This window comes from Zingiber officinale, chromosome 4A (assembly GCF_018446385.1).
Source record: "Zingiber officinale cultivar Zhangliang chromosome 4A, Zo_v1.1, whole genome shotgun sequence".
NCBI classification, from domain to species: domain Eukaryota; kingdom Viridiplantae; phylum Streptophyta; class Magnoliopsida; order Zingiberales; family Zingiberaceae; genus Zingiber; species Zingiber officinale.
Window position 1 is genome coordinate 154,824,502 of NC_055992.1, and position 26,176 is coordinate 154,850,677.

Genomic DNA, 26,176 nt, shown 5'->3' on the forward strand with positions numbered 1-26,176 from the left:
AAAAAGTGTTATATTGAAATAAATAATAAAAATAAACTTTTAACTCTGACCCACCTTATAAACCTAAAGATGACAAAATGAAGAAATAAACAACAATTCTTCTTCTTATTTTTTTTTTTAAAAAAAAAGGGACTTTTAAAGAAATTTGGTTTCATTTCATGTAGAGAAGAAGAACTAAATGGCCTAAATTCAATTTTAAAATAATCAAAAACATCTCTCTCATCAATTCAATAGCCCTTCAAAATGGTAAAACTTAGACCTTAAAAAGATCTTTCAAAGAATAATTCATAATCATATCATCAAAGGCGTTTTGAGCATTTGAAAAACAAAGATAAAAAGGCACATCTTCTAGAAATAAAATCAAACTTACTGTCTGCATCTTCCAGAATTTGGTTAGCCTGGCACTATGAATATCACCTTTGTCTTTGCGTTCGACCGGTTGATCTGTATAGGTTGAGTCTAACTGGATTAGAAAATGTTGTTACTCATGAAGCATTATTGCTAGCTAGGATACATTACTGGCTAAGAAGTGCATTTGTACACTATAATCTTTAATTACAATATGCACAAGTTTGACTAGAAACTAGCTATAACAGTTCTTGAGAATTAACTAAACGAGGGACACCAAGAGATCTAATACTTGCTTCAGTTGACTACTCAATGTATAAGACATATCGACTGCTTCAACTTAAATTTGATGCCCAAAGACACCTACTGAAACTGAAAAGTTAAGACACTACAAAGAAGATACACTTTGAAAGCAGCCACAATTATTCTCTTCCTTGCCTATTGATGCAAGAGGATGTATGAAATAATTTTATAATATTTACACCTGGTATATCACTTCATCTGGTCGTTCATCACCTATTAGGATAAGGCCGTCGACCGACATTGGAAAGAAAAATCTTCTCCACTGACAACCAGTTGATACGGCGTCCGGAGGTGGATCGATAATGATTAGATTTTCATGCTTCCGAAGGATACCGATAACACTTGCGGTGTTGCCCTCCTTGATGAACCTATCATGCCATTCATCAGGTAGAATGATGATGAATTTTAGAGAAAACAAGGAGTGATATCTAACCAAATAGAAGAGAGCTGCTTTCAATGTTGTCTTCTTAATGTTACAGATGGATCATAATATCATCAAGAAGCTGTCTTGACTTTTCAAGCTAACTTTATTGAACTTTATTTAAGACTAAATCACTATAATATTCAGATCATTTGAATATACAGATATACAAACAAATAGTTTGGTGACCATCATGCTCTTTATTATTTTATCTGCAAAACCAGAAATCAAGGACGGGATGGTTGAAAAATGGCTGTGAACTAGTGGACTTCGAAACAAGCTTTGCCAATTCCTAATAATCATGTTCATTGGCTTTATCCCTTGTCATTCAGATTGATCAAGAAGTTCTAGTAATTAAGATGATGGCATAATCATATGACGGAGCAAGAAACTGTGAGAATTGAAGCAAGGGAACACATCATGCCATCAAAATGATAAGTTTGTCAACTGGATATTCTTGTCGTAGGGCTTAATAGTGTAACATTTTGAGGTGGCCCCAAATATTTGTGACATACATAATTTGATAGTGATCGCCATGACAAAAGAAACATTTTGAAGTAACAAGAAAAGATAGAGCACGATTCAGAAAAGCAACAAGGTTCGCAATTCAGTGATTCTGAAAAGTTTTTTCTTTTAAAAAAAAGGTTTAGTTGACACAAGAGAACTGATTGCAGATGCAGTTACTAGCTAACAGAACAGTTTCTTTATCAAATTTTAAATTGTTCAAAACTTACCCTTCTTTAAGGTGCATTATGCGAGCATCACTTGGAAGATTGCGTTCTGTCAGCCAACTTGTAAAATCAGGAGACAAATCTTTATTTTCTTTGTTTATCTCAATAATAGTGGCAGGCTTAACGAAAGAAGTCACTCTAGCTCCGTTTCCTGCTCTCACAAGAAACCGTGTTCCACTGTCTGGGTCAGATATGTAGAAATCTGCAACATACCTCTGTCAAAATAAGAAGCCAGTTAACTAAATAGCACTTCCTATACATTGAACTAAAATTGATAGAACATCCAGAGTAAGTTGCATATGAAGTAGAGTAACATAGGTCAGCTAGACAACACTCACTCAAATGAAACACATGGATAGAGAACAAAAACTACAATATTGGCTTATAAATTATATTTACACTTACAAACATTTGAGAAGTTAATTTATAATATATTCATTTAGAACCAACTGCAAATCTAGTTTCACAATGTTGATTTAATTGATGCATGGAAGGCTATTTAGGAAATACATCAATTCCATGAGTGGTTGGCTGATGTTCCATGCTTGGTGCTGTTTAAGTTGATGGTTGATTCTATTTAGAAAAGGCATCAACTGAATGAGTGATGCCGATGTTGCATGTGGAGAAACAAAAGAAGAATTCTTAAGATACTGGGGCACCCGGAAGATACAAGGCAGCTGTGTCAACTTCAGCTAGTACAAGACAGTCTCTCTGTGTGAATCTTTCAAAGACATCAACATCCTACTAGAGTCGCCCCATCATCCGAAATTATAGTAGGTTCCCCAGCTGTATATATTGGGTTCGGTTCTGGTCATCAAATTAGTGTTAGGCCCAGCTAACCCAGTAGTGCCACACAAACTCCTAACTCAAAACCCTAAGGCTGACTTTTCAGACTTCCAACAATGTGACACCAGGAATTTCATACGAGACGTAAATTTCTCACAATTGTAGTGATCTGGACAACAAAGATGTCACCGGGTACATTTGGAAACTGTGGAGGACAAACATGCATGTGGAGATTTGGCACAGTGTACATAGAGCTCGTAGAGTTGGTTGGTTGAATGGTTTGTGTTTGATGGGTCAAAGGCCTTGAACCAGTTTTGGAACTTTAGAGGAACATGAAGAATGCTTTAGAGCAAGGAGTGGTAGAGGATACCATCACGGAGATCGTGTGCCTAATGACTCGGAGGCCTAGTACAATGTGGACTCAGAAGGTATAGAAGATTAGATCATATGGAATATGCTTGAGAAGCTTGGTTTATCTGATCTAGGACAAAAGAAGGCCTAAAGGCATAAGACAGTGAGATGAGTGAAATGTGGTAGATACCAAAGCATAAAAATAAAGAATACCGAAATTCTTAATCTGTAAAAACTTACATTGATCTCCGAAGCAAAGCAATCTCTTGAAGACGAAGAATAAATTTCGTGCTTGCTCGTTGTCGGAAAAATAATCACAAAATCGGAAAGCCCTTCACAAATCCATGAATCAAATCCCTCCTCTTGCTTAGGCGTTCTTCTTGTCTCTCTGCCTCTTTCACATACCTCTTTGATGAATGACTTAGACGCATATATATAATGGGAATCCCCTAAGGGTATAATGGTAATTTTCCCCTATTATGTGGGTAATGTGCGTATCATGGACAAACCCACGTTTGCACGTTCCCATTACCAACATCTCCCACTCGTCCAAGTCAAGTCACCAAGGCTGATAGTCACAAAGACTAAATAGAATTAAGTCACAAAGACTATACAAGAATCAAGTCACAAATACTATACAAGAACATCCATTTCATACATTAGGGAAAATAGTTTGTGTGACAACAAGCATACCGAGCAATTGATGCTAAGAAGATTGTTACACCTTAGATAGTCACTCTTTAAGTGATCAATGCTAATAAAGTTGTTACACTTTACTTAGCCGCTCTTCTAAATGAATCAGAGACATCTATATATTGCCCTTACCCCATATTAAAGCATTTACATTAGTATGAACATCTCTAATCCCTTATAACGACAATTATGCCGAGAGCATATCCCATATCTATAATTAAAACAATTATTCACAATTACATTTTGTGTACTCAACGAAAAATATATTGGTTGACGAGTGAATAAATGTCAAAGATGTAAATCTATCTTAATCTTTCTTTTTAGCTAGAATTTATTCATTCTAATCGACCCCTTTCCAAGTTATGCTTCATAGACCGAATCATCCATAGTGTTACATGTTAAAGTAGCAATCACTGATTAGAACTTCAAGTAAACAACTAAATAGTCACATAGGGTAAAACTGAAATTAACTTATAATCTCAAGAGTCTCACATAATTGAGAAGCAGAGATCCATTCTCCTACTACCCTTATTGTCGCAGTAGCACATATGGTATGAATCACATGCTACGATATTATTCTTTTTACTAACAAGAATGCATGTTTTTTTTCAAATTTAACATCGTACTGATTTTGATCTAGATATACTTAATCTATAATCCTGAATTCAACATATGAATTTAAATCTATTCTTCAGCAGGTTCAATAAATGGTGGGTGCATTTACTTCGATCATTATTAACACATAAATGATCTCATCTTGACACAATTATCAAGTCGACCTTAACTTATGGGTATGTCTCTATTCACAGCTACATAAGTTGTCCCATAAGTAACAGTCTTACCTTTATTTATACTTAACAAATAAAGATGATTGTCCACGTGGACCAATCTCAATCTGCCAACATGCTCACCGAGACTTTATTCAAATGTAACAAAGACATTTACATTTACACTAAATAAATCATGACATTTCATATATCCAATTGTCTTTACAAAGTGCTACATTTTACGAAGTCCAAAGACTTCACATATCCTTGAAATGACTCTTTAGTTAATGACTTAGTAAAATGATCTACAAGCATAGCACGTGTAGGGACATACTCAAGAATTATCTTTTTCTTGTCAACAATATCTCTTACAAAATTATACTTAATTTCTATATGCTTGGCTTTACTGTGATATTTGGGATCCTTGGAAAAAGCTATAGCAACTTGACTATCACAATACTCCCACTATTCTCAACAATCTTCAAATGCTTCAGAAACCTTCTCAACCAAACAGCTTCTTGCATAGCCCCTGCACAAGCCATATACTCAGCTTTCATTATCGACAGGGCTACACAAGTCCGATTCTTGTTGTTTCATGAGATGACGTCGCCATTCATTCAGAAAGAAGATATAACCAGATTTGGATTTTCTGTCATGTAGCCCTTCAAGCTCATCTCATATCATTAGAAATAGAGACAATAATTTGTTGTCCCCTTGAGATATCTAAATATTTTCTTCACCGCTTTTCAGTGTCTCAATCCTAGATTGGACTGGAGCCGACTAACTAAGCTAACAGCATAGCTTATATCAAGACGAGTACACAATATAATGTACATCAAATTACCAATGATACTAGCATATGATTTTTTCTTCATTTTGGCTATTTATCAAGAATCTTGGGATACATACTTTTGCTCAGAACAGTACCTCTCGCTACAAGTGTCTATTCAATGTTGCAATCTGACATATTAAAGTGTTGTAGCATCTTAGTGATATAAGACAAACCCAAAAGTCTTTTCGATCGATTTCTAATTATCTTTACTTCTAAGATGTATTCAGCTTCTCCCATATCTATTATGTCAAATTGTGATGAAAGTCATGATTTGACTTCTATCACAAACTTAATGTCATTTATAACTATTAGCATATCATCAACATATAATGATGCAATCTGACATATTAAAGTGTTGTAGCATCTTAGTGATATAAGTCTCTTGAGACAAACCCAAAAGTCTTTTCGATCGATTTCTAATTATCTTTACTTCTAAGATGTATTCAGCTTCTCCCATATCTATTATGTCAAATTGTGATGAAAGTCATGATTTGACTTCTATCACAAACTTAATGTCATTTATAACTATTAGCATATCATCAACATATAATGATAAGATGATCAACTTTGCTTTCTCATTTTTTAGGTAAACACAATGACAATGATCCTCATTGATCATTTTGAAAGCATAATATAAAATGACTTCATTAAATCTTATGTTTCATTGTCTTGATGGTTGCTTTAGCCTATATATAGACTTTTTAAGTCTACATACTTTATTCTCTTGGTCTTCAGCAATATAATCTTCTAGTCGTACCATATAGATTTTCTCGTCAAGATTACCATTAAGGTTTACATTCATCTGATGTAATTCTAGGTCATAATGTGCTACTATAGTTAAGATGACACATATTGACACAAACTTCACAACATGGGAAAATGACTCTTCAAAATCAATACCCTCCATTTGGGTATATCCTTTTGCAACCAGTCGAGCTTTGTATCGATTAATTGATTCATCTGCTTTTCTCTTAATTTTGAGAATTCACTTATTCCCAATAGTCCTTCGGCCAGAGGAAGATCGACTAAATCCCAAACTTGATTCTTTCTCATAGATTCCATTTCCTCATTCATTGTAATTTTTCATTTTTCTCTAACTAAGCATCTCAATGTTTCCTTAGTTGTTCGAAGTTCCTCATCATCAACTGGGAGAATCATTAATATCTCATTCTCAATGTCAAATCTTCTCCGAGGAATAATCTAACAACTACTTCGTAGGTTTGACGGTTGATAAACTAATTCATTCATCGACAAATCACTCCCACTAGGTTGACTAGATTCAGGCATCTCTTGTGATACCTGATTTATTGATAAAGGAACATTATCCTCTTCCTCTATTGCAAATAAAGGAATTATCTTATTAACTTCACCTCTTGTTGGGAACTCAATTTCAAAAAAAGTGGTATCTCTTAACACTATTTCAGAGATGGTTTTATCTTGTTGCTCACAAATAAAAGCATAACTCTTAGAAGTATCAGAATACCTTATGAAGATACACTTCTTATATCTGGGTCCTAATTTTCCATATTTGTGAGTCTTTTCATGAATATAGGCAGCTGACTCCCATGGTCTGTTTTCTCCGTGTCCAATGTTCATATGGAGTAGATGGAACAGATTTAGAAGGCACTCCATTAAATATATAGGTTATAGCTAATAACATATCTCCCCAATAGAAAATTAGCAAATTAGCTTAAGTTATCATAGACCTAACCATATCTAGAAGAGTTTGATTTCTTCTTTCAGCAATCATATTTTACTGTAGAGTTCCGGGGATAGTTAGTTGTCTAATAATCTCTTTATCATTACACATTGTCTTAAACTGATCAGACAAATATTCACCTCCACGGTCAGTGCGTAAAGTTTTAATCTTACGTTCCAATTAATTCTCAACTTCGTTCAAATAACGTTTGAAACAATCTAATGCTTCAAATTTATGAGAAATCAAATACACATGACCGAAATGTATGAAGTTATCAATAAATATAATGAAATAGGAACCTTCATGTCTAACATTCACATTCATCAGACCATAAATATTCGAATGAATTAATTGCAATGGTGATTTAGCTCAAATAGCCTTACCAAATGATTCCTAATTATTTTTCCAACAAGACAATACTCACGTATAGGCAAGTTAATCTAGCATGAGTGTCTAACAGAGCCTCTTTAGCTAATCTATTTATTCATTCTGGTGCAATATGTCCTAATCTAGCATGTCAAACTTCATCATTAATATCAACATCACTAGTAAGAGTAATATTTGAAAAACAATCATTAATATCATAATTAATATCCGGTTCTACATCAAGAACCATGAAAGTATTTGTTACATAATCACATCCAATTAACACAGTTAATACGAAGTTTCACACATTGACTAAAAAAGTTTATGCAATAACCCAAATCAAGAAGACTAGTAACGGAAATCAAATTTCGTCAAATCTCAGGAGCATAAAGGGCATCATGTAGAAACAAGGTATGTCCACTGGTTGAGTTTGCAAGTGCCAACTCCTTTGACTTTAATCCTTGTATTGTTTCCTACATATATTCATTTGTTGTCAGCCGATACCTGAAGGTACTCCACGTATATAGCTCGATCACGAGCTACATGGTTCATTACTCCTAAATCTATAATCCACAAAGGATAAGAATCAACTAACAATATTGAACTAACAACATAATATTCATGAAAAGAAGTTAAATATAGATCTACCTTTTTCGGCTGAGTACAATCTCAAACAAAATGGTCCTTCTTGCCATAGTTATAGCAAATGCTTTTAGGTTTCTTTTCATACTTCTTTCCTTACTTCTTGATTGAGTCTTGCCTAACAATAACACCAGCATCTTTTCCCTTTCCCTTTTTTTATAGAGCCAATTCCTTTTATTTTTGGATCCGGATGCTCCAACAAAATCTTCAAATACAAAAGCTTGTCCAGAAATCCTTATGGATTCAATTCTCTCCGCCTCAAGTTCAACATAGCATGAGACATCAATAAAAGTCTTGATACTCTCACAGTATGTAAGATTCTGTTTCATTGTTTTTCGAGAATTAGGAAGAGAACGAATTACTGCTTGAACCTATTGTTCATCAGTCAACAATGACCAATAATTTTTAGCTCTCGAATCGTATTAGCCATTTCCCTAAGACATTGGACCATGGTAACATTCGGATGCTTTTTGTAGCTACCAAACTTTATTGTGCCAACGAAACTTGCTTAAACTAATTCCGCTGTACTTCTCTCTAAGGGTTACCCCGACAGTATGAAGCTGATGGAAATGGCTCATATTAAAAAACCAAGTCATCTAGCATAAAACTAATCAATATACTCTTAGCAGTAGAGTTTTTTTTCTTCCATGCCTTATAGGCATCAAGATCACATTTATGTTGTACTCTAGAATCATCTGCAGGTTCTTCCATAAACTAATGAACAATCTCTATAACTTCTTGATCCTCAAAAATATATTATATCCTGAGGTGTCATATCTTGTAATTATCCCCATTAAGTTTCTCTCCCTTATTGAGTTCAGCTATGATATTTTTAATTATCATGATCTAACATAAATAAACACATTATTTAGTATTCAGTGTAATTCATATGCATGTAATTTTTGATTAACTCAATGTACAAAATGAAATGGTAACTATGTTTCCACTCATCATTCGTATGACCAATCAAATCAACATTGATTAATACTATTATACACATCCCTAACAAATGAACTAATCATTGAATGAACAAATCATTAAAGTAAACATGAATTAATCATTTTCAAGTTCGTTAACACGTAACTTTTCATAAAATAACTCTGTTCGTACATAACAACAGAAATTATTACACGACTCAAAAATTAAATGGACTAATACTATTCGTACATAACGACAGTAACAATAATAGAACTATAATAAATTAGATAGACTAACACCACTCCCACTAGAACAAACACAGTGTAGTGGTCAACTCAATCCCTTTCAACCTGGACTCATTTGAGGCAGTCTCAGGTAGACCAACTTCAGGATTTTCAATTTGGTCTATCATTGAACCTTCTTCATAATCCTGCTCAGATTCTTCAGGATTCTCCTCTAGATCCTTCTCAAATTCTTTAGGATCTTCCTCTGATCCTCCTCAAATTCTTCAAGATCTTCCTCTGGATCCACATATTCTTCAAGATTCTCCTCAAATTCTTCAGGATCATCCTTGGATTCTTCAAGATCCTCCTCAAATTCTTCAGAATCATCCTCAGATTCTTCAAGATCCTCCTATGGGAACTCATGGTGAAATAGTTCCACATACAACTGTGCATATGAAATTCGCCCTTCGGAGAGCCACCATATATGGTGTGCTACCACCTATGGATTCCCCCACAGTAAACGAATCAAAGCCCAAATCCTGTAATTATCGAGGATGGGAACTCTTCCTTTTTGAGTTTCTAGAACAATCGATCAAGTCGTCCAATATACCATCTGACTCCATGAAATGGGGCATAATCAATCTCTTGAATCTCCTCCCATAGCTCATTCCGTCGCACATCACGACGAGTCATCGTGCAAATCATCCGTGGCATCTAGAATTGAAAGATAATAATGTCAGTATAAAACTGGCAAACCAATAATAAAATTGATTCTTTTCAATTCATACATATGCATAAAAAATATACAGAATTCATAAGTAAATAAGAAAAACTAATGTTCTTATTTTGAAGAGCTCCAGTGGACTCACTGGACCGACACAGTGGACCGGTCGATTGGGAATCCCGATCCTGAGCTCGGTCTATTGTCCTCATTAGAACTAATCTAATAGGGCTGGGATGTCTTACCTATGTTGTTCTTGTCTAAGCCCATTTAATCAAATCAATGCAAATTGATTATAGTTTGGATCAAACTAGTTTGGTTAAACTAACTAATGGTTTGCATCAGACCGGGGCCTAATTGAACCAACTAGTCTCGTTAAACCAACCTGGTTGGTTGGTTCAATGAACCAGATATTTTTTTAAGTGAAACCAAATTGGTTAAAACCCAACCTAATTAATTAAACAGTGAACCAATAATCCCAATTTTAATTAATAACATGCAAAAAAAAAAACTACTCTAACATTTTTTGTCATAGTAAAAACAATATATTATATTGTTTTTATTGTTGTTGCCAAATGTTCTAAACCTAATATGCATTTGGGTTTTTTTTCAAAACATCCACACAGCGCCGTTTGTTTTTTTTTTCGTCACGCCCGTCACCCATGCCGCCACGATCTCCACCTACGTGAGCAGCCGGCAAATGCTCGTTCCCGTCGTGATGTGGTCGTCGGACACAGGAGTATGCTCTCTTAATGATTGCTCGCGATGCCGTCGGCTCAAGGAAAATTCCCGACACACAGTCGTGTTTTTCCAGTGAATGCCCTTGACGCACGACCGACATGGGTTTATGAGGAAGCCATCTTTCTCTTCCTTCGCGGCTCGGGACCTCCGCGACGACTAGTATTTCCTAGTGTCCGACAATGGTGGCAGATCGCGACATAGTCACGATCTCACCTGCCATCAATAGAAACCACGGAGACAGAACACGACGGAGACAAACTCCATTCGTCATACTTAGTGACAGCAAACAAGGGCCAAGAAGACATACTCAGATAACTTTCATGCTTTTACAATCTATGCTCTGATACCAATGTAGATACTAAAGTATGAAAATAAAGAATACCGAAATTTTTAAACTGTAAAAACTTACGATGATCTCCCGAAACAAAGCAATCTCTTGAAGACAAAGAACAAATTTCGTGCTTGCTCGTTGTCGGAAGAGCGATCATAGAATCGGAAAGACTTTCACAAATCCACGAACCAAATTCTGCCTCTTGCTTGAACGTTCTTCTTGTCTCTCTGCCTCTCACATACCTCTTTAATTAATGACTTGGACATATATATATAATGGGAATCCCCTAGGGGTATAATGGTAATTTCCCCTTATTATATATGGGTAACGTGTGTATCATGGGCAAACCCACGTTTGCACATTCCCATTACCAACAAATGTAACATTGAAGTTTATGTATTTATGCAACATCATTGGAAATAACATATTCAGCTAGGTAGAGGTAGACAACTAGGTGGTAATAAATTGATTTGAAATCTTCAACCGAGAAATTATCGGTCCTAAATTATATTCTATGATTTAGCTTGGTCCTAAAACTTTCTGTAGGTTTACAAAGAAGTCAACAGAAGGAGGGTCACTGACTGAATTCAATAAACTGAGAGGAATTCAATCAATAAGAGCATGTTAGTTGACCAAGTAGTCAACTGAATGTAAGGGTTTGAGCAATAGTCAATTGATATCGTCGTTGGTTGTCCAATGTAACATTTGTTCAAGCAATAAACTAGGGATTCCCAGTTGGTTGATGGCGAATTGCAGGGATATATTTCTATTTTCTTATACAAAAAAAAAATGTGTGGAACCGCCACATCAACGGCCCCCCTAGAGTCGGTCCCACAAATATGGAGGGAGGTAAATGCAGGTACACAGCTGAAAGCACATAGCCGGGACGCTAACTCCAAGCAATGACACCCCGAGGATCGAACCCTGGACCTCTCGGCCATGAAACCATGCGCCCCCAGCTGTGCTATGCCCTGGGAACTCTATTTTCTTATACAAGCTCTTAGAGAGCTTTGACTTGAAAAGGTTGCACCAAAATATTTCTATTTCTCCTTGGATAGAGTGCTAAGGTTGCCCAAAGCTTCCAAAGGCTTAGATCAAGGTTAAAGCTATTTTAGGCATCTGCATTAGATTTCAAATTTTAAAATAGAGGTTTATAATTTTAAAATTTGTAACCGTCTAGGTGATGATGCTATAGGTCGTGACAAGTGAAGCTAAGATGAATGTTGCTCTAAGGAAAATCTGTCATTTCATTTCAGATTTGTGTAGTGTGTAATAATTACATAGAAGTGCAGGAAGGGACAATCATAGCTAAGATGACTTGATTAGTCATTTAAAAACCAAATCAAAGTCTAACCTCAACATATTTGAGTCTCCATGTGGAGCAATTATGAGCAGGATTAGTAGTAAATCCACTCCATCCTCTATTCTCGTGCAGCTCAGTAGATGCATATATACACCTGGGGATATTTTGATAAGATGACTCAAGAGGGATGCTTCCACAAGTGACATGCTGCACAAAAGACAAAAACAGGAAACAACTGAAAACAGTCAATATCCCTCAAAGTCAAACTAACCATATTGCTTTCAATAACTTGAACACCTCGCATGTACCATGTGTCACCTTTGCAACAATGCTTAATAAAGTATCAATCAACAATAAAAACACATATGGAATGGTAAAAAGCAACAGAGAATATTTCGAATTCCAACAGCAATATCATCCTAAGCTTATTTGAGAGATCCAGTAAAAATTCAGTTACTTGTATCCACTTAGCAAAGAAAACAAGAAATATGTTGACGAAACTCTTGTTGAAGTATTATACTAAGTTGTCTACAGCTTGAAATAACAACTAATTCTAAAGGGTCATTGTCTGAATTAACATAAAATTGCAAGGCAATTAATTTTTCCAGAAATAAATAAGGAAACTAGTTATTATGCCCCCACCATACAGAGAGAACTTCCCTCCTAACATGTTGAAGAAATAATTTTTTTAATCAAATAAAACAACAAATGCCGGTTTTAATACTAGTAATTGCAACTCCTGAGAAAAGCATTCAAGAAGCATGTAATTTAGCTTTCACCTAAACACAACATATATAAAATAATAGTATGCATTGTTTAGAAAAAAAAAAACACAAGAATTATATGCATATTAAGTTCAGAGATTTTAGCACAAATGGGAAAGTTTTAGGTCATTACAAAGATGAAGGTGTCTAACATAGTGACCAGTTTCCGAGTCAAAAATTAGGCCAAAAAGTTCTTTTTTTCTTCTTATGCGACTAAAAGCATAAAAAAGCTTAGTTCTCCCAAGTATGTAACTTTCTGGAAATAGATATTCATCATCAAAAAAGCATAAATTACATGCATAAGAAAGGTATGCCGGCAAGCCATCAGCGAATCGAATGGTCAAATAGTGTGTTCATTCTCTTAAGAAATTATCATGCATTCACGTATTTCATAGTTAATTCTATTGTTAGTCAACATTTTCTGAAATTGTCGTGCCTTGAAAACTAGTTTCAATTTATTGCCTAATTTCATAGAGGGGGAAAAAATCTGACTCCAAATTCGTAAAAATAGTTAAATAAATGAGATGCATGGCTTTCTGGTGCCTCAATCAGCCTTTCAGAATTAGCAAGACAATAATATCTTATCAAACTTAGAAAATTCTTTATTAGCTAGTGTCGTAGCTCATTTAAAGTAAGATTTTTCATCCTCATAAAGCAACAAGAAAGAATAAAACAAAGCAGCGAGAAAAAGAAGGAAAAAAAAAGTTGCAATGAAAGCTTCGAGAGGAAAGGAATACCCCAGTGATTTTAACCAACTTCCCAATTTGGAGATTTCTAATGTCTATAGAAGTATTTGGGTAGAACTGCCAAAATCGTTTCACTTCTTCCCTGCCCCTCGTCCAATTCCACATCGCCACCACCGCCACCGGCGCCGCTACCGCTGCCACCCCAATCAGAATCACTGATCGCCCCACCGCTACCCACACGAATGCACCCGCAGCAAATCCCGCCACGAAAACCGCCACCAGCACCCATCTCCAACCCCGCGACAAACCAAACGCGAACTCCTCCTCCTCCACCGCAGTCACCGCTCCGCCATACCTGGCCTCCATCTTCTTCCTCCTCGTAGGCAGCGGCGACTGATCTGTCTGCCCGCCGGACGAACGCGCGGGCCCCGAGGTGATCAGCCCTGTCGGGGGGATTTGCGCGAGCGGGCCAGAGGTCTTCCGCGGAGGCACCGGACCGGATCCAGAGGAGGAAGCCGACCGAACGATCGGCCCCGAGTGGGACTTGGACACTGACCTGGACGATCCTCCGCCGGGATCTCCCACCGCGGGAATGTCGAACATCTTGCCGAGCTCGCCGGACTTGCGGACGTCCCCACCGGTGTAGGGCGCCGCCCTCGACCCCACGGCCGGTGCCCGCTCCTTCTGTGGCTCCGGCGGGCCGGAGACGATCATCCCGCTGCTTAGCTGGTGCGTGGTCCTCCGCACCGACATCTCCCTCGCGCCACTGTGAACGCACTACAAGAAGTGAGGAAGAAATCATTTAACTAGACGAAGACGAAGCACTTATACCATCCTGTCCAGCCATCTCAGCCGTCCATTTCCCGGAACGCCAATCTTCACGTGACGCGGGGGCGTCGGAATGAGTCGAGCATTCGTTATTCTACACGCACGCCTCCAACGAATACCCACGTTCGTCCGAGCACACTGTGTGCCAGACTGGCTGTATAAATGGGTGCATCTTGGGTGAAGTCCATCTAGTGGAGGACGCCAGGGAGTGGGCCCGGCGAGCCCACAACACGTGGCGCACTAGAGGGGGGACCTTGGCTCCGCCCGGGCCGGCAGGGCTCGACGGCGATGCGTCTAAGGCGCTGTCATCGGTCAATTACGTGGCGATGTGCTGGCCATCCGATGGGGCGAGGACCGACAGATGCACTGCCGACACGGCCCGACGTGGACTCGTGATTGCCTGATTAATCGACCGACGACAACGAAGCGTCTCGCCCCGCGATGAACGGACGAGATGGAGTGATCGCCGCGGGCCCACGGAGGGCAGCTGCTGGGGACTTGAGGGCCAGTGGCACAAAAACGTGCAACGCGGAGCGACGCGTGAAAGCGACCCGAGATGACGGCAGATGTCAATTATTTTTAAATTAAAGACTGACTCGGAGGAAGATACACGCTTGTCTACTCCTCCGTTGAGTGGCTGCAAAGTGGTTCCGGTGACGTAGCATGTGACGACGTGGTGTTAGCATGCAAGGGAATGGTTGGGTTGGAGGGGAGTTGAAAAGAAATTCGATTTTTAGGAAACTTGCTAATTTAGCGACTGCTAGTTTCGTCAGATGACGTCATCGAATCGACCACGTTTATTTTGCGTTACGAATTAGGATCAATAACAATAATGGATTTTTTAATTTTTCAAAACAAAAATTGAAATTAAGCTTTTATATAAATTACTCTGTCAATTTTGGATTTTGTTGCAATTATTGGAACGATTACAAAATTATGGATTTTGTTCCCGTCGACGAATCAGTTAACGCACCTCTCTCGCTAATGGGTTGTACGTGGACCCGGCTGATGACCCACATGTCAATGCGTCCTTTTTTTAGTGGGTACGAAATTGAGTAGAGACTAGGCGTCGAAGTTTGGCTTTGCCAACAAGATCCCGGAGATTGCATGACATGATTTTTTTAAAAAAAAATAAAAATAGTTGCCTCGTGTTATCGGTTTACGCCGACTAAACCTGATTCGCCGGTTAGTCGCAATCAATCGAAGCAGACTAGCAGAGGAACGATGAAGAGGCCTTCGATCGAGGTTTCCGGCAACGGCGAACTTGTTCTTCAGGAGGAGAGCGGTGGGTTCTGGTGTCTCCAGAGGCGGAGGGAGCGACCGTGGCGGAGCTCGAGGAGGACATGGTGCTCGAGGTGCTCAAGCGGGCAGACGCTTGGACTCTGAGGAGGCCGTCTGCGTGAGCCGGCGGAGACAGAGGACGAGGGGATATGAGAGGCGGTGTGCACCCGCGACTGGGTCAAGGTGCCCTGCGCCCAGCAGCAGCTCTGCTTCGTGGTGGTACTCGCTCTCGGTGGATTCCGCCGCCTTCACTCCCTTTACATCCTCCCTTACCGCAGTAAATATTCCCCTGATTTTATTCTTTATTTGATGTATTTTTACCTTGTTCACTAATTTCTTGAATATTGATATCAGTGTCCCCTCAGGGTGGTGCGATGATTAAAATATGAGATATTGTCATATGAGCTCTTGGGTCGAAACTCTGTGTGATTGAGCATAACCTCCTCTATGTCTTGGTCATTTGTACTAATGACTAGCAGTCACTCGTGATTTATCTCCTCCGTATTGACTAGGGATGAGTTGACGGGGACATTAAGGACGAGCAAATCATCACATTAAATATTGATATCAGTAATACTTTTATGAATAAATTAACTAAATTGTATCAGAAGAATTTTAATAAAATATATTTTATTCTATCCTCAATAAAGTCTTCTTTTAGTTGTTGTTAGTCCGTATAATTCTTAAATATTTATAGTTATAGATCTCAGTTATATACATTTTCAACTGTGTACGTTGCAATGACTTCGAAGTGATTTAAAACTTGTTTTGATAACTTTCATGATGTAGCAATGCTTCTTTATGTAAACACAACTTATTTGAGATCTAGCGTTTGTGAATTTGAAAGATAACTTATATTTATATATCTTATTAAAGATAAATTTAATCTTATTGAATAAAATAATTTTATGTCTATTATACTATGAAGATAATGAAATATGTGTTTAACATTATTCCAATGTTTTGTTGGAGAAGAATTACATCTGGTAGAAGGTTAACAGAAAATGTAATATTTGGACAAGTGTAATTGGTAAGATATGATAATGCATCAATTACACTAAGATGGGATAGTTCTGGACTAATAATATTTTCTCCATCTTTGAGTGGATAAAAAATATCTCTTTTTTAATATCAAGCGATAGAATAAATATTGGTGAAGGCAATAGATGTGCATCATCCCTATAAAAGCACTTTAATTTTGTGTGTGTGTGTGTGTGTGTGTGAGAATTGATGAACAAATATTACTTCTGTTAAATGTTTAATTTGCAATCCCAGATAAAATTTTATCTTTCCTAAATCTTTCCTCTCAAATTCACTTTTGAAATAATTGGTAGTCTTGTTAAGCTCTTCGAAAGTCCCTATAAAATTTAGATCATTGACATATATTGCCACAATTGTAAAACTTTCTTCCGTCTTATTTTTTTTGTAAAATGAATGAACAAATAGTATTATCTGTATAACCTTCTTGTAATAAGTATTCACTTAGATGATTGTACCGCATGCACCCTGGTTGTTTTAATACATATAATAATTTTTACAACTTTATTGAGAACATGGTCTTGCGGGTTACATCACTTGCTTCTGGTGGTTTAAATCATTCAGGGATTTTCATGTATATATCATTATCGAGTGAAACATATAGATATGTAGTGACCACATTTATAAGTCGCATGCCCAATTTTTCTGATATAGCTAAACTAATCAAAAATCGAAAAGTAGTGGCATCCATCACAGATAAAAATGTTTTCTCATAATCGATTCTATATCTATGTGAGAACTCGAGTTACAAGTCTTGTCTTTGTATCTCATAACTTTACCCCCCGCCCCCTTTTTTTTTTTGTACAAACACTCATTATATCCTACTAGGATTACATCTTTAGATATTCGAACTATAGACCCTATAGACTTTACATTTATCTAAAGATTCTAATTTAGTCTTATAACCGCCTTCCATTTTGGCTAGTTATTTCTTTTTTTATAATCTTTGACAAATTGTGATTCGGGATCTTCATTACCTTGCATGATGTCAAAGGCCACATTGAGAACGAAAATATTATCAATGGTTGTATTGTTTCGATCTCATATTTTATAAGACATCAAATAATTTATTGAAATCTCATTACTATCCACATCTGGTTCATTGATTTCTCTGACTTTATCATCTAGAATTGCTTCTTCTAGAGCTTTTGATTCTTCCTTTTCTTGTATCTTTCTTTTTTGAAGTATAGTGTCTTTTGAGTCAATTGGTCAACCACACTTTTGGCATATTCTAGATACATTTATAGGTACAGTAATTGATGATCCTACATGGACATTGATTTTTACTGGAGTATTCTCTACTTGTATGTATGGCTTTGTCATATTTTTTATATTAACAAAAGTATCAGGCAATTGATTTGTAATTATTTGCAGGTGAATGATTCTTTTCACTTCTTGCTCACATTGATTGTTGCAGAGATCAAAATGAGATAATGTTTTTTCATTTTAATAAATTTTTTCATTGTTCTTCAAGATGCAACTTTCCTCCCCCAGCGATGGAAAATTCGTTTCATCAAAGTGGCAATATGAAAATCTTACAGTAAACAAGTCTTGTGTCAAAAGTTCCTAATATCTAATAATGGATGGTGAATCATATCCCTATGTAAATCCCAAATCTGTATTGTAGACCTATTTTGGTTCTTTGTGTAGGTAGGATAGGGATCTGTACTGCAAAACTAAATACTCGAAGGTGAGAAATATCAAGTTCTCAACCATAGACAAGTTGTAACGCTGAGTATTTGTGATAATTTGTTGGCCTTACATGAATCAATGATGTAGCATGTATTATGACATGACCCCAAACAGAAGATGAACATTTTATTTTCATGAGTAGTGGTCTAACAATTAATTACAATCGTTTAGTAAATGATTCTGCTAGTCCATTTTGTGTATGGACATAAGCATTTAAATGCTGTCCCTCGGGGTGATGCGATGGTTGAGGCATAGGGTGTTGTCACATGAGGTCTTGGGGTCAAAACTCGGCGCGTCCGAGAATGCCCTCCCTCATGTCTTGGCGACTTGCACTAATGGTTAGTAGTCACTCATGATTTTCCTCCTCCGTGTTGGCATAGGGATGGGTTGGCTAGGGCGCTGGGGCGCTGGGGCGAGTGAATCACCTTTTTTACCACATAGGCAACTAAATGCTCAATTGAAATTCCGATTGACATACAATAGTCATTGATGTGGCGATATAGGGAGGCACACCTGGCACAGGATCAATTGTCAAGGTGGTGGTCAAAGTTAAAATGGTCAACATCAAGGTGTCAAAGAGTCGAACGGAGGACGATCGCAACAGTCGGTCGGGGCAGTCAATGCCCAACCAACGACAGACATGTTCGAGCGGACCACCCATCCAGCTTGGGATGATATGATAAGATAATCAGATGTGCAATGTGGAGCAACAGGACGCCAAGGAGACCGGAGGGCTTGTCGGAATTGGAGGGGTACACTACTACATAGTCACTGCAGGGAAGAGTAGTTAATGTCAACAGAACGGAAGTGTCCCGACGGAGCGACTACCCCACTCGACCAAGCAGTGAGATCATTATCGTATCCCTCGATATCCTTCTAGGAGATAATGCCGCTGACACCAACCATAGACAACAGGCAGATCGTATGACAAAAGCTTCTATTGTTTTGTCAGGGATATGCATGTCCTGTTAAGGTATGGTGTTAGAGGTACTTTCTTGACAGGTCCTTTTATAGGACATATTAGAGAATGTGCCCACGCCTCGAGGAGCATGCACGTCGTCCACCAGGACTATATAATTGGGGGTTCATTACCAGAGGAGGTGTGTGTTATTCATTGTTTGTGCTAGAGTTAGTATTACTCCGCTTTCTTCCACTATTTCGGTAATTGACTTGAGCGTCGGAGGACCAACACCTGGAACCCCTTCTCTGGTTCGCTGGTTCGGCACTGACGTTACTTGTTTTGCAGAGCGGAGCGAGGTCTACAGCCGGTCAGCAAATCTGTCACATCCCCAGCCTTCCACCTTCCCGCTTTCGGACAGGATCATTTTGGCGCCCTCTGTAGGAACGTAGCATGCATCCGAATGAGAACATGGAGGACGCTGGACGATTCACCACGGTGATGCTAGCGCAAGAGGAGCTTGACATGCTAATACAAGTTCAAGCGGCAAAAATAGTGGAGCAGCAATAGCAACAGGCGTTGGTCAAGCGCCAAGTGCAGGAACTCGCAGCATCAGTCGTTGACCAAATATCCGCTCGAGGAAAGAACAAGAAGCCAACTGGCACATATGGGGAAGCGCCCAATGCACTAATCCCCTTTCCATCGAGCGTTGTTCAGAACCCCATCAGAGGAATGGGGCCGAGCGGACAAGGATCGGGGGTCTTCCTCAGATGATGCACCCGTGCGGGACATAAGGAAAGGAATGGTGCCAAGGGACAACGATTCGCTCGAGTGGATCAATCAGCAATTTTTACAAGTGATACTGAACGATCCTCTGCCCCGGCATTATACCTCGTTGGCGATCGGAGAATACAATGGAACTACTGACTCGGACGACCACCTGGCCAAATTTGACAACACGACCATACTTCATCTGTACACCGATGGGGTAAAGTGTCGGGTCTTCCTCACCACTCTCTCTGGATCAGCACAACGTTGGTTCAAGAGACTGTCGATCGACTCTATCCACAGTTTCAAGGTCTTTCAAGATGTGTTCCTACACCACTTCGCCAGTAGCTGTCGTTGCCAGAAGACGAACGTAAATTTATTCTCAATGAAGCAAGGGCCCGGGGAAGCATTGAGGGCCTACATAGAGTGCTTCAACCAGATGGTCATAAACATTCCAGCAGTCTCCCCAGACGTATTGGTGAACGCCTTCACCTAGGGGCTCACCAAGGGAAAATTCTTCCAATCGCTCATTCAGAAGCCGCCGCGGGACTTCGACCACTTGCAAAGGAAAGCAATAGAATACATAAACGTGGAGGAACCCCAAGCGGCCAGAAGAAGAGAGGTGTCGAAGAAACCCACAGCAACGCCTGAGCGGTGTCTGTCGAGCAGCCATCAGCCTCCCACAGGGTCTCGATCGGGGGGAGCGTAGTCACACAACGAGTCCAGAACGCATGTCGTACAGCATGTGACGACCGATCGCCCAAAGGATGCAAAAAGCAAAGTGTAAATGTCGATGTTCTGCTTCTTTCACTAGTCGGCGACGCATAACACACGGGACTACTATAACCTGACGCCAATAGCTAGCAGGCCAGCTCCGCCGGGATATCGTCGTCGATCACCATCTCCTGATCGGCGACACAGGTGTTGATCAACCGGGAGAAGAGATGATGAAAGGACGAGGACCTAACTACGCCCTCATCAAGCTCAAAGGAGGAACAACCAGAGTCCTGCTCAAGCATTTGCCGAGCAGAGCAGACCTTCGGCTCGAGAAGAGGAGAACATGAGCAACGTCGCTCGGGAAGAAATAGAAATGATCGTTGGTGGATCAACCTGCGGTGATTCCAACCGAGCGAGGAAGTCACATGTTCAGCGACTCGAGATCCATGTCATTGGCTACAGTAAGGAGAAGGTCGAAGGACCCGAGATCAGTTTTGACCTGAAAGACTTTGAAGGAGTGGAGATCCCTCATAACTATGCACTGATCATCTGAGCGGTAATCGCTAACTATATTATCTACCGAACCTTTGGTGATACAGGGAACTCGGTGAATACAAAATTCAAGAAGGCGTTCGATTAGCTGTAAATCGACTGAAGCGATTTGCTGCCCATGATGACTCCACTCTATGAATTCACAGGCAATGAAGTATTGCCGATCGACCAAGTCCACCTGGCCATCTCGCTCGGGGAGGAGCCGCTAAAGAGGACAATGACCGCATATTTCATTGTGGTGGATGTGTTGTCGGCCTACAATGTCATATTAGACCGACCAACACTCAATGAGTTCCGAGCGGTGGTATCCACGTTCTGCCAGAAGATTAAATTTTCGATGGACGACAAGGTGGGTGAAATCAAGGCGATCAGCTGATCGCTCGACGATGCTATGTCGAGATGGTCAAATTCGAAGCGAGGGCTGCTCGAAAAAATCTGACCATGGAGGTGAACGCTATCACGGAAAGGCCCCTACATTTGTCTATGAAGACAAGGAGGAGGTTCAAATCCACCCAAGCCGGTAGGAAGCAACAACCTTTGTCGCCACCGACCTGGAGACCGAGAAGAAGGCAAAACTAGTTGTCTGCCTCAGATAAAACCATGATGTGTTCGTCTAGTCAACACACAAGCTCTCGGGCATCTCACCAAACGTGGCTCAGCACGAGCTTCATGTCTAACCAGATGATTAGCCGATAAAGTAGAAGAAGAGGGAATTCAGCGCAGAGCAAAACCTGATCATCCATGCAGAGATAGAAAAGTTGTTGGAGGCCGGTGATATCCGAGAAGTCCAATTCTTGAGTTGGCTCGTTAATGTCGTGTTATTCTTCAAGCCGAGCAACAAGTGGTAGATCTGCATCAACTTTCGCGATTTGAATAAGGCATGCCCAAAGGATTTCTATTCGCTGCCCAAGATAGATCAAATGGTGGACTCAATAGCGGGTCGCGAGCTGATCTGCATGCTCGTCGTGTACCAAGGATACCACCAAGTGTCGCTCGCCCGGGAGGATCAAGAAAAGACCAGCTTCATCATGGCCGATGGAACGTATTGTTACAATGTCATGCCATTCGGATTGAAGAACGTTGGCGCCACCTATCATAAGCTGATGAATAAAGTGTTCCGTCGGCAGATCGACCGATGTCAATAACATATTAATAAAATCCCTTCGAGCTGCTGATCTTTGTGTAGATATCGAAGAAATATGCTGAACCTTAAGGGCATATGAGATAAAGTTAAATTCGAGCAAATGACTCTTCGGCGCAAAGAATAGCCACTTCCTCGGATACATCATCACCGAACGAGGCATCGAGGTGAATCCAAACAAGGTGAAGGCGCTATAAGACATGCCCCCATCCCACAACTTAATGGAGGCCCAACGGCTGACCAGACATATCACCTCACTGTCAAAGTTCATTTTCAAGTCATCCGACTGAAGTCATCCGCTCTTCAAGGTACTGCGCCGAATGACAAAATTCCAATGGGATGCAGAGTGCGACAAGACGCTGGAAGAGCTTAAGGAGTATCTCAATTCCTTGCTTGTATTGGCCAAGCCAAACGTTGGCGAGCCACTCTGGATCTACCTGTCATCCACCAAGTATGCAGTTGGCTCGGCATTGGTAAAGCAGAATGACCACGAACAACAACCAGTATATTTTTTGAGTTATATATTGAAAGATGCAAAATCCCGCTACATTTGTCTTGAAAAATTAGCATGTGCATTGGTGCTAGCCGCTCGGAGACTCCACCTGTACTTCTTGACGCATCTGATTATCGTGATGACCAACAACTCCCTAGGAAGGGTCCTTTTAAATCCAGAGGTGCCTGGACGGTTAATCAAGTGGGCGGCCGAGCTCAGTGAGTTCGACATTCAATATCAACCCCGAACGACGATTAAAGCTCAAGCCTTAGCTGATTTCGTTATAGAGATCCAAAACACCGAGCCAAATGTAACATGAAAAATATGCGTCGACGGCTCATCCACTCGACAAGGCAGTGAGATCGGCATTCTGTTGATTTCACCACGGAAGGATATATTGCAATTGTCTATTCGTCTAGAGTATCGGACCACTAATAATGAAGCTGAATATGAAGGCTTAATAGTTGTCATACATGCAACTCGGCACATTGGGGCTTCAAAAATCCTTATCCACTTGAACTCTCAGTTAGCTGCTCAGCAGCTATCAGGGACATTTGAAATAAGCAGCTCTCGACTCAAGCTATATCAGAATCCTTCGAGAAGCTGAAGGCAAATTTCCAAGAGATCATTATACAGAAGATCCCCCGAGTAAACAACCAGGCAATAGATGAACTGGCTAAGTTAGCTAGTTCATTATCCCCGGTTGTGATATGTCAGCCGATCGAGCAGGTCTAACTGGTGGCGCACGTCGATCGATGGAGAGACTCTCCTTTCTAAGCCACTGGAGAACACCGATGATTGAATTCCCCCAATCAGGCGACACCCTGACAGATCAGGAAGCAACCCGTCTATTGAAAAAAAGGATCGGACGATTTACGTTGATCGAGACCAATTTTATAAGCGAGCTTTCTCGAGGTCGCTGCTCAAGTGTGTGGGATCAGAAGACAAAGTATATCCTTCAAGAAGTACATCAAGGCTCCTGGGGAAGTCATCCGGGCGGTCGATCACTAGCCCGGAAGATCCTTCTGGCTGGATATTTTTGGCCTACGTTTTAAGAAGATGTCGTTCGGATAGTAGCCACCTGTCTCTCGTGCCAAAGATATCACAACATCCCACACCGACCGCCCGAGGAGATAAAGGCATCCACGGTGTCTTACCCGTTCGACCAATGGGGTATGGACATCGTTGGGTCGTTCCCAATGGCGATCGCTCAACGTGGATTATTTTTCAAAATGGGCGAAGGTCGAGCCGCTAGCAAAGATAACTGAACAAATGGTCATCATGTTTATTTGGCAGAACATCTTGTGCCGGTTCAGCATCCCTCATCGACTCGTCTCAGACAATGGGAGGTAATTCGTCGAGCGGAGGCTCAAGGAGTGGTGCGAAGACTATGACATTCAACAAGCCTTCACCTAAGTAGCCTACCCCCAGCAATGGCCAAGCGGAAGTCACCAATCGGGAGATCCTCAGAGGCTTATGGGCTCGGCTCGACTACGTAGAAGGTAGTTGGGTCGATGAACTCCCCAGTGTCCTGTGGGCTTTTCGCACGACACCAAAGGAGGTGATCGACGTCACACCATTCCAACTGGTCTACAGCGGCAAAGCGGCGGTCCCCGTCGACGTCGTAGTCGAATCCGACCAGGTGCAACTCTACAATGAGGGGAACGCTGAGCGGAGACTCATGCAGCTTGATTTGGTGGACGAAGTTTGGGATAAGGCCGCGTCCGCTCACGATGTACAGGCAGTGAGTGAAGTAAAACGACAACTGGAAGGTGATCCCAAGGTCTTTCCAAGTCGACAATCTAGTGTGGAAAAGAATAAAGCTAGTCGGTGATGTCACCCGGCTCGAAATCCCATGGGTGGGACCTTACAAGGTCATGCAGAAGCTCAGCTCGAGAGCCTATTACCTGAAGAACGAGGAAGGAAGAAAGCTAGAACGACATTGAAGTGTGAACCATCTCCAACCCTATAGGGTCAGGTGAGAGGTGCGTGTGTAAATACATATGTACTTGTGTAAGTGTATGTCTTGTGGATGCAGGAAGAAAATGAATAAAAAGCCTAAGTGTTCCAGACTCTTGTGTCGATCGGCCAAGTTAAAAGTCGAGCGACAACTATAAACTCTTGTCTACCTTAACCGTCGAGCGGCGATGTTAAACCCTCGCCTACACACTTCAACCGTCGAGCGATGACGTTAAACCCTCATCTACGCACTTCAACCGTTGAGCAGCGACGTTAAACACTTGTCTACGCATTTCAACCGTCAAACGACGACATTAAATCCTGGTCTACGTCGATGGTCGAGCGACGATCTTAAACCCTAGTCTTCACTGATGGTCAAGTGGCGACCTTAAACCTTTGTCGTCATTAGCGGTCCGGCGACAACCTTAAACCCTTGTCGTCATCAAAAGTCGAGCGGTGAACTTAAACCCTTATCGTCATCAACGGTCGAACGGCGACCTTAAACTCTTGTCATCACCAACGGTCGAATGGTGACCTTAAACTCAAGTCTACGTCAACTATCGAGCGACAACGTTAAATCCAAGTATGTATCTTTAACAATCGAGTAGCGGCTATAAATCCGAGTCTAGCTACTAAGTCTACGACAAACAAAGAGGAACGACGAGCCGAGAATAAGACTGACCAAGAAATGTGCTGCTCAAAGAAGCAACTATTTCCACTAAATTAAAGCGGTTCGGAAGCTTGGGAGTGATCGCTTGGACACCCCAGCGCCCGACTACATTGACGATTGGGAGGACATAGCACCACACTTAGAAATGTTTCACAAAACGGTAAGTGGTTTGTAGTCCTACTCGAACCGAGCGGCAAAGCATGCATGAGTAAGCGAGACAACCAACAAAATAAGGAAATGTTGAATGACTTGTGGCGATGCTTGAATAAGCATACTCGGAAAACAAAGGTATGTCGAACAGGTGAACTTGCATTAACACTTAGAAAATTTTTACAAAATATCAAGGGGCAGTACAAAAAAGAGGTAAACTTCGTAAGAGGCGAGCTCACTCGAGATAGGCCAACACATCGTCAAGCACAGTCAGCTAATCCCGGCCGATGACCTTGTTGGTTAGAGTGGCAGGAATATGGCCGCAAACCATCAGCTAGTCGAGCGTCCCATCTATGGCGAGG

The 26,176-nt window shown here is 40.4% G+C and overlaps 1 protein-coding gene across 1 annotated transcript; it reads right to left on the reverse strand.

Moving 5' to 3' along the window:
• Nucleotides 1–495: 495 nt before the first annotated feature.
• On the reverse strand, nt 496–14,421 carry LOC121971780 (uncharacterized membrane protein At1g16860-like). The gene is made up of 4 exons (XM_042523215.1): nt 13,679–14,421; nt 12,229–12,384; nt 1,807–2,018; nt 496–1,019 (listed from the first exon to the last, which is right to left on the reverse strand). The coding sequence occupies exons 1-4, from the start codon at nt 14,378–14,380 to the stop codon at nt 827–829; spliced, it is 1,263 nt and encodes a 420-aa protein (XP_042379149.1). The 5' UTR covers nt 14,381–14,421; the 3' UTR covers nt 496–826.
• Between the last annotated feature and the right edge of the window lie 11,755 nt (nt 14,422–26,176).

Coding starts and splice junctions, on each gene's coding strand:
- LOC121971780 (XM_042523215.1), bottom strand. CDS start 14,380: ATGTCGGTGCGGAGGACCACGCACCAGCTAAGCAGCGGGATGATCGTC. Junction 12,385..13,678: donor AGTTGGTTAAAATCACTGGG/GTATTCCTTTCC, acceptor TCTTTTGTGCAG/CATGTCACTTGTGGAAGCAT. Junction 2,019..12,228: donor GGAGACTCAAATATGTTGAG/GTTAGACTTTGA, acceptor TTATTTTGACAG/AGGTATGTTGCAGATTTCTA.